The sequence below is a fragment of the Calidris pugnax genome, unplaced genomic scaffold (assembly GCF_001431845.1).
Source record: "Calidris pugnax isolate Ruff unplaced genomic scaffold, ASM143184v1 scaffold248, whole genome shotgun sequence".
In the NCBI taxonomy this organism is placed as follows: domain Eukaryota; kingdom Metazoa; phylum Chordata; class Aves; order Charadriiformes; family Scolopacidae; genus Calidris; species Calidris pugnax.
The window spans coordinates 314,046-332,461 of NW_015090965.1; the positions used below are offsets into that span (position 1 = coordinate 314,046).

Consider the following 18,416-nt stretch of genomic DNA (forward strand, 5'->3'; position numbering starts at 1 on the left):
GAAAGCAGAGAGACCTGTCAGGTAAGTGCTGAGATAACTGAGATAACTGTACCTGCTACCAAACATTTTCTCCCTCAAGTTAATTCAACCTGGCAAAACATGACATTTAGCAAACCAACACACTGCCATATATTTAGTGCATGAATAGCTGAGATATGGTATATTTTCACTGGGATGTTTCTCTACCAGGAGCATTCCTCTGTTGTAAGGTTTCTGAGCTATGCCTCCAATCTCCATTATGCAGAGTAAACACTCCCTGGATAACACCCCTGACCAAAGCCCATAAATGCTATGGTTTCCACTGCTGAATTACAAAGACCAAGTGATAGCTTCTCTCTGCTCCAAGCTACTGTATTTTACCAGGAATCTGAACAAGAATGGCCCATCTATATCACCCATTCATGACAGTATTTGCTTTTCAAAAATTATCTCAGTAAAAATTCTCAGGCTCGATCTGAAAGAAGCTCTTTTGATTTATTTGCGATGCAGTAGAAACAGTGCTAGGCTGCTCACAAATGTTCATGGTAAATATATGATGATTAATATCAAGTTTCAAGGCTAACTGGAATAAATGAAACATTAGAGCCAACTTCATAAACTACACTTGCAGGTACAGTACGCAGACTAAAAATCAAAACAAAACCAAAACCTACCTAAAAAATGAAATAAAAAAAAAAAAATCCAAACCTTGGATTGGACCCAAAGACACAATGAAAGATCAAGGAAGACTGAATGAGTGGACATTTAGATGGGTAACCTCAATTATAAAAATAAAATGATACAGTTAAATGGCACATGCTTGGGAGGCTGGAAGCAAAAGAGACAATCCTGATACTCAGAAGCTACCCCAAATGTCAGATATTTAAAATAATATGCACAGTTTTTATGCAAGTCCTCAATTTTGTTTCTGTTAGGAATTAGATTAGGCCTTAACTTAAAAGTTTAAGTACTGAATTATTGCCAAAAACACAGTGCAATTTGTACAACTACTAAACTAGGTCAACAGTGAGATAGGTGCCACAGCGAATCACGCCTGCTTTCAGAGAGGCCTCTCAAAGAGGGCAAGAAAGCAAAATACAGTACTACAGTGAAAGGAATATTACACTGAGTAGTAGTGAATGCAGTAACACCAGGTGTATTCCATCCACAGGCTTAACCCTGGAAAGCACCCTCAGAGGGTGAGGAGCACCAGAGAAGAGCTGAAGATGAGCAGATACAAGGGCAACACTTACTGATTCGGGATCCCTCTGCTGTTCCAGGAAAGCCGAGAACTCCACCAGCCTGAGCTTGGTCGTACCAATCGATCGGCCCTGCCACGCAGGGACTGAGGGAGCTGGAGCCGACGTGGGCTCAAATCCTGAAATAAAGGAACTTCATGAAGCTGATAATTCCTCAGTTTATATTTTCTGAATTAAATATAATCGGGAATTATGTATGTAGCCGTTGGATGTTTATATTAATTTTAGCAAATAAAAAAATTCAGAATGAGTTAAAATTGGATAAACACAGAAAACGGAAAAATAAGTAGAAAAAGAGGTTATTAATGCTGCAAATAAAAGATCTACTTCTTTGTTTCCTTGGGGCTGTAACTCACTGTAGAATTTTTGTTTAAATTATATACTAGATTATAGAGATTTATAGAGATTTCAAGTAAACTTATAGCTGACCCTTCCTCAGAAAGTGGCAGCAAGACTCACAGGAGATATTACTGCCTTGGGACTCAAGAGGACTGGCCTCCATTTCTGGCTCCTAATGTGCCACATGTTACAAGTAAATCACCTCTCTTTTTGCCTGTTTCTTCTGCCACTCTCAATTCTCCTCTCCTATTTAGAGTATAAGGTTTCCAAGGCAGGAACTGTCTCTTACTATGTATTTGCACATTGGGTCTTTGACTTCTTTTGGAGCTTTTAGGCAGCATTATATTACAGATAATAATAAATAATTACTGTAGAGAGCTGAATCACACCCTAAAAAGAAAAAGAAGGTTTTAAATTGATAATAAAGAGGGAATGACATGATCTAGAGAGAGAAGGGATGTTAACCACCATCTCTAATTCACCTCAAGAGAAAGAATAAATGCTATCTCTTGCTCATCATGGAAAATTAGATGAGAAAGAAACAAAACAGTAAAGGAAGAAGGAAAAGGCAGCCTCTTGAAGGCAAAACTGATCTTGGGAGAGATGCAGGCACAAGGAAAGCAGGGGACCTGCACCGTTTGAAAATAACGGCAACGCTAAAAAATAAAGACAATCCTGAACTAGGTTGAGAACCAGGGAGAGACCACAGGTAGTGTGTTTCCACATCCTGTAATGGGAGTATGGTACCTGACTCCACTCCTCAAATTTAGGCAATGAAGGTGTGAGGCTTGTATGAAATGCAGAATTACAAATGTGGCTGGTTACACATGAGATGGAATTCTAATGAAGCAAAAACTCATGCGTGAGTTTTGCCTGATTTAGAAATACTAATAATTTTACTCTGAGAGAAAACATAGAAGAATAAAAGAAGACGATTCAAAATGTCTGTCTTAGAAAAAATGTTATAAATAAGGAACATCAAAAAAAAAGGTAATAATCAGGGATGCAAAAGGACACCCTTAGTTTTTAAGCATTAGACAGCAGCAAGTTAGAAAATCATAAAAAACTTGGTAAGAGTTAGAAAATGGCAGTTCAAACAGTCAGAGGCATGGGGTCATTTGGCAAGGGAGACGTAAATTTTGTTATCATCTGCAAAAAAATAATGATCTGTCCTGAAATTAGACATGAAACCAACTTGGGAAAAGGCAAAGGGAAGTAGCCATGGGAAGGGTTTGATCAGTTTGAGCAACGGAAGTCAGACTAAACATTAGGTAGTTATCAAAGTGGTACCAGGCAGAGCAAGACCTTCAGGAGGGGAAGACCTATCAACAACCAGATACACAGAGATGTTTTATACTTAAGGCTAAACATATATGGTTTTAGAAGAATTTTTAGCCTCAGTTTAAAATAAATTAAGGCATATTCTTATTACAGGCGGAAGCAGACATGCATCCTATTAGTCATTTTTCACAAAATATTTTCTTACAATATGGAATGCTGACTGGAGATCACATATGCACTCCTTGCATATGTATTAGTGCTTCCTACCTAAAATGCTAAAAAACCAAAACGAACCGCCCAAACCCAATGATTTTCCCTCATATATCATCAGGCCATAGGACATTGGGACTTGTGTTTGGTTTGGATACAGGGAATGTTAAATATGGAGTAGTGGCTCTGTCCATCTCAACAATTAATACATCACATTCAGTACATAATTCAAGTCTTTTCAAAGGAGAGTATAAATGGAAGAATTACCTGAAATGGGAGCTGTGACTGATGGCTGTATAGGATAGCCCTGCTGAACGAATGGCTTTACGCTGGAATAAAGAGTTACACAAAATTCATACACAGTAAATTCCACTAGAGTCACATAGTATAAGAATATAGATGGTTAATGACTGTTCACCCACAAACATATCTCTTCCTTGCACAGACAGTAAAGAGGTAATAGAGAGAGGGATGACAATTACGCCCGATATCTTAAAGCAAGGAATTCATCTGTGTTCAGTCACCCAGCAGGAAACCTGACACACCTATTGCAAGTATCGCAGCAGACGTGCATGGTGATTGCTTTGACTCCCAATAAACCCAGAGGACACTGAACTACAGGGGCACAAAGTCTCCCATGGACCTCAAGGGAATACGGCAGGGAGAAACTGAAAATTATCACTGGGAAATATTGCTCCAGAGACCACTGCAGGGCTCAAAACATAACATCTGACAGAGGGGCAAAAGCTTCCTTCTCCATATGGTGCTGTTGCTACCACGGTGCCACTGACCACTAATGGACATCATGTGGTCATCTCCTGCCCTGCAAGAAAATACATCCCTCTTGCCTCCAGTAGCGTATATTTAAAAGAGGATGGAAGTATTTGTGCTGGAAACTTTTTCACAGGCAAAGCCTTACCAGCTGCTTCCTGGGCATTATCATTGCATCTCACCATACAATGGGAGAAAAAGGAGTGTGCCTATTAGGTATTCAGCTTCAGCTTTGAGGTCTGGGATCCCTTATATCTTTCTGAATGCGAGTTCACATCACTGGAAAGACTCTTCCTTTTCCTACAACTATCTTTTCCTCCTTTTTTGAAAAGTTTGCCAGTTCTTTCCTCATGGATATCTCCTGGCAGCAAAATGCACAAGCCAGCCCCACACCACATATAGAAGCATATTTTAATTTTCAGACTTACTCTTGTGAGGATCCAGGCTGCCCCGTTTGAATCATGCCCGGCCAAAACTGAAAGAGGAAAAACAAACAAACAGACCCACAATTGTTTTCTTTGTTGAAAGATTTTGGATATTTCTGAACAAGCATGATTCCTTTTGCAAACACAAATGAAAGCATTAATCCATTCATTCAGTCTTAGTTTTCAACTGAACATTGTTAGAGAATACAGAGATTTTTTTGGGACTCGGCTAACAACTTACCCCAGGTGCCCCAGGAAATGTAGGACGGGGAATTCCTGGCAGGCCCAGCTTGTTGTGAATAGCAGTAGCTGAGACTATCTGAGCTGATGACATTGCTGCCATGTGCTGGAGTGCTTTGTCCTTTGCTGTCTGATCCTTTAATATGACAATTACAGGAGTCTTAAAACATTTGGCACAACAAATGATGTTAAGTAACTGCAGCTACAAGCACGTAACTAAAAACTTAAAAAGCCACACAGAAAATGCAAAAAATAGCAAACCATGCAGGAAAAAAAAAATACAGCACGGAGTCTAACACTCAAACTACCTCAAGGCAAAACCTCCTCTCAGACATGCATGGTAGACCTGAATTCTCACAGTCTGCTCTGCCAACAGGCAGGAAGCTCTGGGAGACCAAACTACTGCCCACTTGTTTATCTGGGCAAATTCTGCTGATTTTGAATTAGGCTGGACTAAACACGGTCTGCTGCTAAGGCTCTGCCTGCAGGACAGGGAGCACTGAGATTTGAGCTCTATCATTTAGATCTAAGAGAAGTTTGCCCTTCATATTACGCTGTAAAATGAGAACACAGAACTGCGACTGACTCGCAAACAATGACAGATTTTTCTTCGTGCTTACAGGTTTAGGAATAGTTTGGATTCTCTTTTATGACCAGTATTTTAAAAGGTAGATAACAAAAATGTAAATAACATTTTAAGCTTCCAATTGTGGCATTTTACTGATTTACAGTGTTCCCAAAGAAAAATATCAGCCATAAAATTTCTGCTGTTTTCAAGCATACAGGAACAAGTTTAGGAAAAGATGTGTTGTTATCAATTACTTGTATTACAGCAGCGCTTCGAGTCCTACTCACTGCCGACCACATATGATCACAGAATGGAAAAGGAAAGCCTCTTAATGCAACAGAGTTAACTAAGTGCATATCTTATGTCAGGTAAAATAAGTAAATAACAGACTGTTACTATCTGGTAAAGTGGAGTTCCTCATCCAGAAGTACTGTATTAATAAGTGCTAATATTTAGGTACGTGACTTAGAATGAAGGAACACAAGCAGTATTAAGCAAGGATTTTTGTTGGGTTTTTTTCTAGTTTTATTTTACAAGCAAAGTAGCAAGCATGCTGGCAAGAGATGCATGCTCTTCTATATGATATATGACTTTGCACATATGCTCCCTCTAAAGCTTGTATGTAGTAGTACTATAGGTGAGCAGTTTCTTCCTTTGAATAGCTCCATTAGAAACAGCAAAGGCTAGAAGTACAGGAAAAGCTAGCCAAAAATTCTGCCAAGCACAGTTAAGGTACATAATACTTGGTTTAGTTAAAATACTTACCATGCTTGTTACCTGGATACAACAACAAACAGTTTATTAAAATGCTTGTGTAGAATAGCAGATTCTTAGCAAAATATGAACAAAATAGTAAGAGACAAAGGAAGAGCAGTTTGCTCTACATTAAATATCACATTTAAACAAATGTATTATTTTCACCTAGGGACTGATTCATTAAAAGAAAAGAAAAAAAGGATAAAAAACTAACAACAAAACACTGGGGGGGGGGGAATAACCTCTGCCTCCCTGTGTGAAAGCTGCAGATCCTGAACGGAGGGGATTGTTGCTGAGCTTGTTTCCCTGAGCTGTGCAAGGAGTCCCTGCGGTGCCTCTGTGGGTGCAGCCTGGGAGAGGGGCAGGTGGTGCAGGGCAGGAGCTGCTCCAGCGGGGTCCCCCCTCGGCACCTCGCGGGATGTGAGCATCAAGTGCAACCGGCTGTGGTGCTGCCTGCCTTCTGACCTGTCCAAGCCTTGCTGACAGCACATCTACAGAGCAACTTCTGGAGAAGGAGAGACACGCTATCCCATCAGCGCATGAACAAAACGTGGTCCCTTCTCCAACTTGTAGCTTTCCTGTGTAGACACAGGAAGGCTGCCTTTGGACGTCTGCAGACCAGTGGGCTAAAAAATGCTTTAGTATGTGTTAAGAGGTGACAGTGTCCTGAGATTCATGTAGCTTTCCAGTAAGCTGACCTCTCTATTCTCCTGCACAAAAGAACGACCGTCCATCATGAAAACATGACAGTAAGGAGGTGTCCTTAAGCAATACGGAAGTGCTAGCCTCACCAGATTTTTCTGTTCTTTCCCCCCTCTTCTGTTCCCCCCACCCTCTTTTTCTTAGGTGAGTTGGCTTGGAAATGCCACGCCATGCAAGTCTCACCCACAGTCACCTGCATCATAACAAAAAAAAATCACACAGGGTTTTGATACCCTGTGTGAGAAATGCATGATTCAAGAGACACGTGCAACCTCCAAAACTAGATGAGCGCTACTTTTGTGACTACCTTCTTGTTCTCCTGAACTGCTGCAGGATTACAGCCTTTTCTCCTACACTGCCTCCTGGCTGCAACCAGCCATGCCAGTGTCACCACATGAAGGTGCAGCCAGTGTCTGTGTTCCTGCCAAGTTCCCAAACTCATGTTGTTCTGCTGCTACAAAGGCCTTACTGGATCTAAAGTAAAGGAGAATTTAAGAGTAAAAGCTTTGTTAGGGATATGAAAGTCCATTAGGTGGATCTAAAGTAAAGGAGAATTTAAAAGTAAAAGCTTTGTTAGGGATATGAAAGTCCACATCTGGGAGTTGGATGAGCCCAGATTTATCTATGGCATAGTTCATCTCACCTTTCTTTAGCTGTATCTGGGAGTTGGATGAGCCCAGGGCAAATGATTTATCTGTGGCATAGTTCATCTCACCTTTCTTTAGCTGTCTAAAGTCTCCAGCCTGAGGCAGACGGCTAACCTCCTGCTATTGTTAGCACAGTAAGCACCTACAATGTATTTCTTCCTTATCAGGCATCAAAACCAACTGGAGTGCATTACCTTCTGTAATGCTACCACTGTCCAAGGACTAGAATAGGAGCCTGGACACCCAGCTTCTACATGGCAACAACTATGGTGGGTAAATCCCACTATAATAGATGAACTAAAGGAAAATTTTCTAAAATTTACACTTCCTTCAAAACCTTCTGTTCACACTTAGACTCTCCTGTGGAGCCCTTAGCCTCCATTAGCCATGAGTCTGATGATCCTTAATCTTAGGAACAGTGATAGGGATTTTTGGAAGACAAAAACCATCTTTTGTTTCATGACATGAGAAGGGGTGTACTTCCTTCTTGCCAACTGCTGCTTTTCACCCCAGAATGTTCTACATTTTGTGGTGGTCATTTATCTCATCCTCTTTGACCAACTACATTTTCAGGAGGATGGAAAGAAAGCAAAAACATATAGGATGACAGCTCAGAAATACAGCCCTTGCAATAGGGCTCGTCTTGAGGAATTTCAATGACTTCACAATGTTTCCCAATGATGACAAATGTGCCAGCTCCACTGGACATCAACTGACTCAGGCCAACACACAACCAAGTGCATTACCTTCTGTAATGCTGCCACTGTCCAAGGACTAGAATAGGAGCCCGGACACCCAACTTCTACATGGCAACAACTATGGTGGGTAAATCCCACTATCATAGATGAACTAAAGGAAACTTTTCAAAAATTTACACTTCCTTCAAAACCTTCTGTTCACACTTAGACTCTCCTGTGGAGCCCTTAGCCTCCATTAGCCATGAGTCTGATGATCCTTAATCTTAGGAACAGTGATAGGGATTTTTGGAAGACAAAAACCATCTTTTGTTTCATGACATGAGAAGGGGTGTACTTCCTTCTTGCCAACTGCTGCTTTTCACCCCAGAATGTTCTACATTTTGTGGTGGCCATTTATCTCATCCTCTTTGACCAACTACATTTTCAGGAGGATGGAAAGAAAGCAAAAACATATAGGATGACAGCTCAGAAATACAGCCCTTGCAATAGGGCTCGTCTTGAGGAATTTCAATGACTTCACAAAGTTTCCCAATGATGACAAATCTGCCAGCTCCACTGGACATCAACTGACTCAGGCCAACACACAACAATGGGAAGTTTCACCTTTTGCAGGCTTAGGAACTTCTACATAGTTGGAAGATCAATTTTTCTCAAAGTAAGTGTAACTTCACATTAAAACATGAAAGAAATCAAATTCAATTCAAAATCAATTACAAATACATAAGAGGTTCTGACTTCCATTGGCAAAAAAGTACCTTCAGCTCCAGAAACATTTTAGAGACCTGCGAGGTGGTGGCCTATGCTTGTGTAATCAAGCAGACTTCATAGTCTTCAAAAACAAATGAGAAAACCACATATTAAAGCTGTTTATTTAAATTGAGATATTAGCTTGTCTGCCACTTAAAAAACAAGTATATGTTGGGGTTTTTTTACACTGTAATGGAGAACTCTCGTATCCAGGAGGGAATGAGTCTTTCTACCTATCACTGCAACGCGGCCACTTCTGGGATGAAACTTGGTAAACTGATTAATAACACACAATGGTATTACATCACAGTTTAGGCAGCAAGAGAAGTAATATATCCAATTAAAACGGCAGGGGTAATTTAAACAGGCAGATTACAGTAATTACCCAGGTTGGAATTTGGCCAGGACAAATGGGTTAACACCCCTACTCTAAACAGGAACGTTGTGGGATTTTTAATGACTGCAAATAGTTAAGACTATGATTCCCTATCTTGTCCAAGACAGAAAGGGGTTGGTTTTGCTCTCACTTGTGCTGCTGTTTAAAGCTGGAACAAATCCTTTCAGGTCAATTTAGTTTACACCTACATACCTAAAATGAAAGTTTGGCCCCGCGTGCTGCAGAGTCCCATGATGAAGTTCGGCAGAGGCTTGGGGGTACAGTATCTCCTACTGAATCATTAAATCCTTCTGGAGCTTAAGGTATTCCTTAGATGGGTCCATCTGGCCCTGACCTGGCTTGATCCTACTTAATTTATGAGCTCTGATGGGATTGCTGCTGCCCAGGAATGACACTGTAACAGTAACAGACTGCACTCTTAGACTGCTGCCTTCCCCTCCTCTTATAAAAGTCTTCTGTGCTGTGGTATGTAATTAGTAATGAATGTTACTGAGGTGGATTTAGAGTATGATCAGTGGAAATCTGGTGTAGTTCCACTAAACCTCTAAAATGTCATCACTGTAATGGAGATCAGAGTCTGCCTCATGTTTTAGCCAACTTCTGGCGGCAGTTGCAAACACTGTCTTTGGAAGGCGTAAGCGCTAAGAATTTAATGCAAGAAGACTATAACTTTTAATGAATCAGGCCCTTGAGGTTTACTTTTCACCCATTAGTTTTGGAATGCAAAATACACAGTTAAATTAGATAATAATAATTCCCCAGTATCATCTAATTATAAACCTTAATATCTATAAAAGCCCCACATGAAACAAGAGTTCTACATGACAAGCACAAAAGGATTTGTGCTTGACTTTCTTTTAATCCAACATAAACAGAAGAATAATTCAATCAATCAGTTCAAACGAGTCCTATGGCCAAAAAATAAAAACTGTTATCCCAGAATGATAAATGAAGCTTTGAATACCATGTTATCTATGACTTCGGGAAAAAAATCTAAGACAGTATGAAGAAAAGTAAGCAGAACAGAACACAGTATTAATTCAATAAGCCCTAAAACCTGTACAAATACTTAAAATACAAAACTTTTCTTGTAAGGGAAAAAAAAATTACTTAAGAGAAGAAGCAACAATCTGCTCACAAAATGGATATTACAGTAACACTAACATAAAATAGATTCCTAATAAGCAATTTTGCAGATGTTATTTCTGCTCAGATCTCGTATTGATTCAAATAACCTTTGCAATAATTAGCTGTAGCTCAAAAAAGATAAACAAATCATGAAAATATACAATTGTTCTGGACAAAAGATAGAGAGCACTTCAGTGTTTCTAGCCCTGATCTCCAATTTGCTTATTATTAGAGAAGACAGGAGTAAATACAAAAGCTGGCTATTTCAGCCAGGCAATAGCTAATGCCAAGAAGAGAATGCGCATTCAAAGCTGTCCCAACTTGCTGCCTAATGAGTAGCAATTAATCCATCTTATTGTATTTCAAAATGCTGAAGACTCCATTCACATCAAAGGGAATTTTTCAAGGCTTTTATCATTGTTCATTTAAAAAGTATAGAGCTATCTTTAGCATTTTATAATTGACAACAATATTTTCTTTCTATCCCTCAATGTGGAATGCAGAATAATGGATTTTAAAACATGTAATATGTGTGAACTGTAGGCATTTTAATGTTTCTTTTTGTCTCTGTCTAATTAATCTTGCACTATGAAAAAATACCTGAAATGAAAGTCTAAGGCAGATGTACATCCTGCTGTGAAGATCTTTAATCTCTATTTATGTACAACTTCCAATCCATCTTTTCTTCTGAATGGACAGAGGTGACTTTGACTCTCTGTCAGTGCAAAGGTGGGAAATGCTGCGACCTAACACTATGGACTAGTGTATTTGACACTACATTAGAGCATAAAACTTCTGCTTTGCCTCTGTAAATACAACATTAGAGCATAAAACTTCTGCTTTGCCTCCTTCAGACTCTGCGTGAGAGGAAACGTCATGAAGAGGAGCCTCCTTTCAGACCGGTCTCCAAGGTCAGCTTTATCTCAGCCTCTCTTTCCATTTTCATTAGATGAAATTTCTCTAACTTCAGGAAGTTTCTAATAACCTCAGAAAACTACGATTAAAATCTCCAAAATAGGAATATTTTCCTGCTGTAAAAAGAATTAAAATGTGCAACATCTCTGGAGAGCTAAAGGGACACTCTCTGCTGGTGGTCTTGAAGTTCAGCAATAGCATTTACATGTGAAACTTCTCTTTCTTGCAGGCTAAGGATACATCCATCCAGAGGGACTGTAGGTACTTATCATCCAAGAAAGGAGACTTTGCTGGAACAAGCAGACTTTATTGCATGCAGGTGAGATTTCATTCTGTTAGGTAAGCTTCCGTAATACTCTATCCAATGCAATGGGTTCAGATCGCTCTGAAATCCTTCCATCCATTTGGATTTTTGCAGATGATAAAACACAGGAAGATTCGTCCAAGTCCTCTCCTCGCCATGAGCAGGGTTTGGACCAAGGTGAGACAGAAAGATCTCTTATTTCAGCTAAATTAGTGCTGGCACACAGGGAAAGACCAGCTTCTCTGCGATGCCCTGCCCTGTGTATGCACGGGAGGTGGGCAGAGGGGATGTCTGGTGGTAAGAGGAAGAAACTTGGGAGATGGAGATTGCCTCAGGTCAGTGCTGACTGAACCTGCTGCTATGGACCGGCATGAAGGATCTCTACATTAATCCACAGAATGCTTGCCCCTCATGCTGCAGGTAGGAAACTTGACATCAGATGCATGTGTTTTCTTCTAAGTAGTAACTGCTCCCCTGGATGCCATGAATCACAGGTTTTACAGAGTAATTGCAAGAGCCAGCTCATTCTTAAAATTATGAGATTGGCCTAGGTGGGAAGCAGAGCTCCCCTTGGCTATCTTCTTTTTTATCATCCTTCACTGGTAAATGTGGGCAGTGCCCACTCCAGGAGAACACAGAGTCCATCATCTTCCTGAGGAGGTTGGTGGAGAAGTCCAGGCTGCTGTCAAAATGGCTCCCATTGAAACAATGGGCACTCATAGATGCCAAAATTTGTTCAATTGGTCTTACCTTCACATCAGTGATACCCTTCTCAGGCAGTGTTCAAAGGACACTAGACCATACGGATGGTTCAACACAGGAATAATAAGGAAAATGGGCAGCAGCACTAACAAAATGTCTGAAGCGGCGTTCCAGATCAGTGGCTTCTCCCAGTTCTGTGGAGTAATTACAACTCCCTGGCAGAAAAAAGTGAGGGTTCTCTTTCTCATAAAGGCAGCTCCGTATGGCACCTTCTTGCATCAGAGTTTCACCTCTTCCATGTGGGGAGAAAAAGGTCTGTGGGAGGCTGCAACTTCTCTGGACAGGCCCTGTGCAAGAGGGCTGGAGTTGTCCCATGGCACCTCATTTGCTGAGACCAAAAATGGCAAGAAAGAGGAGGGAGATGGGGAGAGGCTGGTTCCTCCACCCTTTCTGGGCGCCCCTCCAGCTGGAGGCCATGAAGGAGTCACCAAAGTTATGTCAGGGCTCCTGGGGAAGCTAAATCCTGAGGGCAGGAGGGTCAGCCTGGGACCCACAGTCCAAGGGCCAGAAAATTCCTGTCACTAGTGTGCACTCCTTCACTGTGTAGTTGTAGAGTAGAAGCAAGTGCCCCTGCAGAGTGTTGAGGCTGTGGAGGTGGGAGACTCTTCCTGAAGCAGTCAATTCCTTGCACCAAAATGGCGGCTCTCCCACTTTCTACTCAGCTCTGAGGGAGCTGCAACCCACTGATGGATGGAAAGAGCTGCAAGGTCTGAAGCCCTTACAAAATAATTTGTTGCCCTAACAGATCTTCCCTTCTTCAGGCAGCTCCTTAAAATGAAAAATCCCTCTGGATCTCTATTTGCTGCAAATGGCATCTAGGCTAGAGGCTTCAATTATTACTAGGGTTTACCTAGCTTCTTTCATCTTTGGAAAGCTTCAATAAAAATCAGACAGCAGGTGCAGTACTTTAAAATATTTTTTGCTTTATAAGTGTCTTCATATTTTAAGCTATTTTGGGCATTCCGAAAAGTAAGTATTTTAGAACAGTAAATCCAATATTTTTGTTAGGCTCCTAGGCCTGTATTTTGGTATCTAAGCGGGCTTCCTAATTTTTGTAGCCCTGAGCGCTCACCAGGCCTATAAAACTCCCTGAGAGCTGCTGAGCACCTCTCAAAGTAAGGCCACCTACTTACATACTTAATTTTAGGCATCAAGGATTGACAATTTAAGCTTAAAATGCTACATGTCTCTGTATTATTGCACCCTCGGTTAAAAAGCAGTACGTTTAAGTTGTCTTAGTTGTTCTTTACGAACCCCAACTGCTCAGCCAGTGCAGCTAAAAAGCCAGCCACCAACAGCCATACAAGCTTGCCAGCATGCTGCCCACTGCGGACGAAAAACCCAGTGCTTCTGTCAAGGCGGCCTGTTACAAAGCCAGGCTGTTATTCATACGCTGCAGTTCCAGGATCGCGGTAAGCATCCGCAGCGCTCACCGCTTAGTATTGTGAAATTACTTTCTGAAACATTTTGCTTTTCAGCTAGAACAAAAACGTGATTTGTTCTCGTCTGGGGGAAAAAAAAAATAAATAATGGCAAAAAGAAAAAAAGGAGGGAAGTAAAAGATTTACAAGTTCCTTCGCTTCTTATTAAAAAAAAAAAAAAAGACTCTCTGTCAGTGCAAAGGTGGGAAATGCTGCGACCTAACACTATGGACTAGTGTATTTGACATGTAAATACAACATTAGAGCATAAAACTTCTGCTTTGCCTCCTTCAGACTCTGCGTGAGAGGAAACGTCATGAAGAGGAGCCTCCTTTCAGACCGGTCTCCAAGGTCAGCTTTATCTCAGCCTCTCTTTCCATTTTCATTAGATGAAATTTCTCTAACTTCAGGAAGTTTCTAATAACCTCAGAAAACTACGATTAAAATCTCCAAAATAGGAATATTTTCCTGCTGTAAAAAGAATTAAAATGTGCAACATCTCTGGAGAGCTAAAGGGACATTCTCTGCTGGTGGTCTTGAAGTTCAGCAATAGCATTTACATGTGAAACTTCTCTTTCTTGCAGGCTAAGGATACATCCATCCAGAGGGACTGTAGGTACTTATCATCCAAGAAAGGAGACTTTGCTGGAACAAGCAGACTTTATTGCATGCAGGTGAGATTTCAGTCTGTTAGGTAAGCTTCCGTAATACTCTATCCAATGCAATGGGTTCAGATCGCTCTGAAATCCTTCCATCCATTTGGATTTTTGCAGATGATAAAACACAGGAAGATTCGTCCAAGTCCTCTCCTCGCCATGAGCAGGGTTTGGACCAAGGTGAGACAGAAAGATCTCTTATTTCAGCTAAATTAGTGCTGGCACACAGGGAAAGACCAGCTTCTCTGCGATGCCCTGCCCTGTGTATGCACGGGAGGTGGGCAGAGGGGATGTCTGGTGGTAAGAGGAAGAAACTTGGGAGATGGAGATTGCCTCAGGTCAGTGCTGACTGAACCTGCTGCTATGGACCGGCATGAAGGATCTCTACATTAATCCACAGAATGCTTGCCCCTCATGCTGCAGGTAGGAAACTTGACATCAGATGCATGTGTTTTCTTCTAAGTAGTAACTGCTCCCCTGGATGCCATGAATCACAGGTTTTACAGAGTAATTGCAAGAGCCAGCTCATTCTTAAAATTATGAGATTGGCCTAGGTGGGAAGCAGAGCTCCCCTTGGCTATCTTCTTTTTTATCATCCTTCACTGGTAAATGTGGGCAGTGCCCACTCCAGGAGAACACAGAGTCCATCATCTTCCTGAGGAGGTTGGTGGAGAAGTCCAGGCTGCTGTCAAAATGGCTCCCATTGAAACAATGGGCACTCATAGATGCCAAAATTTGTTCAATTGGTCTTACCTTCACATCAGTGATACCCTTCTCAGGCAGTGTTCAAAGGACACTAGACCATACGGATGGTTCAACACAGGAATAATAAGGAAAATGGGCAGCAGCACTAACAAAATGTCTGAAGCGGCGTTCCAGATCAGTGGCTTCTCCCAGTTCTGTGGAGTAATTACAACTCCCTGGCAGAAAAAAGTGAGGGTTCTCTTTCTCATAAAGGCAGCTCCGTATGGCACCTTCTTGCATCAGAGTTTCACCTCTTCCATGTGGGGAGAAAAAGGTCTGTGGGAGGCTGCAACTTCTCTGGACAGGCCCTGTGCAAGAGGGCTGGAGTTGTCCCATGGCACCTCATTTGCTGAGACCAAAAATGGCAAGAAAGAGGAGGGAGATGGGGAGAGGCTGGTTCCTCCACCCTTTCTGGGCGCCCCTCCAGCTGGAGGCCATGAAGGAGTCACCAAAGTTATGTCAGGGCTCCTGGGGAAGCTAAATCCTGAGGGCAGGAGGGTCAGCCTGGGACCCACAGTCCAAGGGCCAGAAAATTCCTGTCACTAGTGTGCACTCCTTCACTGTGTAGTTGTAGAGTAGAAGCAAGTGCCCCTGCAGAGTGTTGAGGCTGTGGAGGTGGGAGACTCTTCCTGAAGCAGTCAATTCCTTGCACCAAAATGGCGGCTCTCCCACTTTCTACTCAGCTCTGAGGGAGCTGCAACCCACTGATGGATGGAAAGAGCTGCAAGGTCTGAAGCCCTTACAAAATAATTTGTTGCCCTAACAGATCTTCCCTTCTTCAGGCAGCTCCTTAAAATGAAAAATCCCTCTGGATCTCTATTTGCTGCAAATGGCATCTAGGCTAGAGGCTTCAATTATTACTAGGGTTTACCTAGCTTCTTTCATCTTTGGAAAGCTTCAATAAAAATCAGACAGCAGGTGCAGTACTTTAAAATATTTTTTGCTTTATAAGTGTCTTCATATTTTAAGCTATTTTGGGCATTCCGAAAAGTAAGTATTTTAGAACAGTAAATCCAATATTTTTGTTAGGCTCCTAGGCCTGTATTTTGGTATCTAAGCGGGCTTCCTAATTTTTGTAGCCCTGAGCGCTCACCAGGCCTATAAAACTCCCTGAGAGCTGCTGAGCACCTCTCAAAGTAAGGCCACCTACTTACATACTTAATTTTAGGCATCAAGGATTGACAATTTAAGCTTAAAATGCTACATGTCTCTGTATTATTGCACCCTCGGTTAAAAAGCAGTACGTTTAAGTTGTCTTAGTTGTTCTTTACGAACCCCAACTGCTCAGCCAGTGCAGCTAAAAAGCCAGCCACCAACAGCCATACAAGCTTGCCAGCATGCTGCCCACTGCGGACGAAAAACCCAGTGCTTCTGTCAAGGCGGCCTGTTACAAAGCCAGGCTGTTATTCATACGCTGCAGTTCCAGGATCGCGGTAAGCATCCGCAGCGCTCACCGCTTAGTATTGTGAAATTACTTTCTGAAACATTTTGCTTTTCAGCTAGAACAAAAACGTGATTTGTTCTCGTCTGGGGGAAAAAAAAAATAAATAATGGCAAAAAGAAAAAAAGGAGGGAAGTAAAAGATTTACAAGTTCCTTCGCTTCTTATTAAAAAAAAAAAAAAATCAACAGCAAAAACTGCAAAAAAACCTTCTTCCACTTTAAGTCATGTGAAAACAAAACAAAAAGGGTCCCAAGATCTCCGCTGGAAAACTTGAAAAAACAAGCAATCCAAGAAACCCCTATTAAGCATTTCCAAGAGTTTCTTTTTAGCCTTAGAATATATTTTATGGAAACCAGGGAAAACGGGGACATGTACAATTTATCACGTCAGATTAAGCAAACATACTTAATAGTCCCTGAACAGGACTCTGACTGAGGCTCTCCAAAGACTAAATGTCAATACTTTATGTTAAAAAATAAAATTTCAGCGAATCTTGTAAATTGTATGAAACTTGAGGTGATACTAGATTGTACTCTAGAAACACCTTATAGTTAGAGCAATCTTGATAAGCTGTGCTCTCTGGCACTTGGAATAAACAATCTATTTTAAGTATTCTTGATAGCATTTCAAAAGTACAGACAAAAAACATTTGGGAATGGAAAACAATTACCCCAATTACCCTTCTGGAAAAAGCAAAAAAGAAAAAGCGTCTACACAACTGCATAAAAACCCTGTGTATTTAAATACACTCCTAGCACTCAACTGTTAAAAAAAAAAACAATAAAAATAGAGTAATGGGTTAAAAATCAGGCTTAGGTGCTGAGCTGTTACAAAGAGTAGTTCACTTTGCATTTGGACAGTGTTAAAACAACGTTTTTAATGTGAATGCTAGTGCAGAAAACGGAGATTAAACACAAAGAGACGCAGACAGCTACCACATGCAGGAAAACGAGGTTACAGGCACAGCAGCACCAGGCGCTCGCCCATCACCGCGGGGAGGAGGAAGGGACAGGCATAGCAACCACAAGCCCAAAAGCAGAAAAGCGCATACCTTCAGCTTGGAATGAAAATCACGAGATTTCCTTCTGGCAAGAACCTGAATGTGACTAGACACCTGCAGGGTAGGGGAAGGGAGGAAACAAAGGAAAAGCCTGTAACCATGGAGATGAAAAGCCCCCTACAACTGGGCAAGCCAAACGTACCTTAATGGCGGCTTGAATTTCTCGAACTTTCTTTCTTGCTAAGACCTGTATGTGACTAGACACCTACATTGTTCAGATTTATAGGAAAAAAAAAACAACAAACAAAAGAAAAACAAAAAGCAAATCAAATTTTAAATGTCTATTTTTTTCTTTAAAAAAAAAAACAACTTTTCTGAGGGCAGGAAGTTATTTGCATCTTCAGTAAGCTCTGCTGTTAAAGATACCACATTCCCAGCCAGATACCAAGCTCTTAGCACCGAGGCTTAACAATACAGGTCATCGCTGCAGTGAATTGAATAAGGAAAAAAAAAAAAGTAAAAAAAATAAAAATGTAACCCACCAGGTTGTGCATTCAGCTACAAGATAGAAGACACAGCTCACAGTTGGACGCAGCCCAGGTGCTTTGGTACCAATCCCATCGGTGCCCAGGCCCTGCGCTCTCGCGCTGGGAGCCGACAGGATTTCTACCCCATCTGCTGGGAGATGCAGATGCCCACTCTGACCATTTGCCACTAGGCTTGAGACATAACTTGGCACCGAGAAGTTTTATCCATTATTTATTGTGTTCTGCAGCTTCAATGAGGAGCCTCAGGCTGCATTTTGACCCCACTGAAATGGTCTAAATTCTGGAACAGATGATAAAACACTGGCTCAACGTAGGTCCCAGAACCTGTGTTGGCTTCCTCGGTAATCTCAGCATCAAGTCAGCCCACAAAACACTCACGTAAGTGGGGACCAGTAACTTGACATCAGCTTGGGTGATGTCCAGGTTTGGCCCATCGTCATTACATTTTGGTAAGAAATCTGTGTAAACCCAGTCCT

General features: G+C 41.5%; 1 protein-coding gene across 7 annotated transcripts in view; it reads right to left on the reverse strand.

The window, feature by feature from the left end:
- TEAD1 (TEA domain family member 1 (SV40 transcriptional enhancer factor)) overlaps positions 1–18,416 on the reverse strand; it is a 165,428-nt gene that overhangs the window by 30,703 nt on the left and 116,309 nt on the right. For 2 of the 7 annotated variants that reach the window (XM_014952567.1, XM_014952572.1), the window contains 6 exons: positions 17,444–17,506; positions 5,838–5,849; positions 4,506–4,640; positions 4,268–4,314; positions 3,336–3,397; positions 1,233–1,357 (listed from right to left, as the gene is read on the reverse strand). In XM_014952567.1, the coding sequence (XP_014808053.1) occupies positions 1,233–1,357; positions 3,336–3,397; positions 4,268–4,314; positions 4,506–4,640; positions 5,838–5,849; positions 17,444–17,506 (444 nt within the window). Of the gene's footprint in view, positions 1–1,232; positions 1,358–3,335; positions 3,398–4,267; positions 4,315–4,505; positions 4,641–5,837; positions 5,850–17,443; positions 17,507–17,594; positions 17,658–18,416 lie in introns of all 7 variants that reach the window. The other 5 variants (XM_014952565.1, XM_014952568.1, XM_014952566.1 and 2 more) reach the window with 5 other exon arrangements.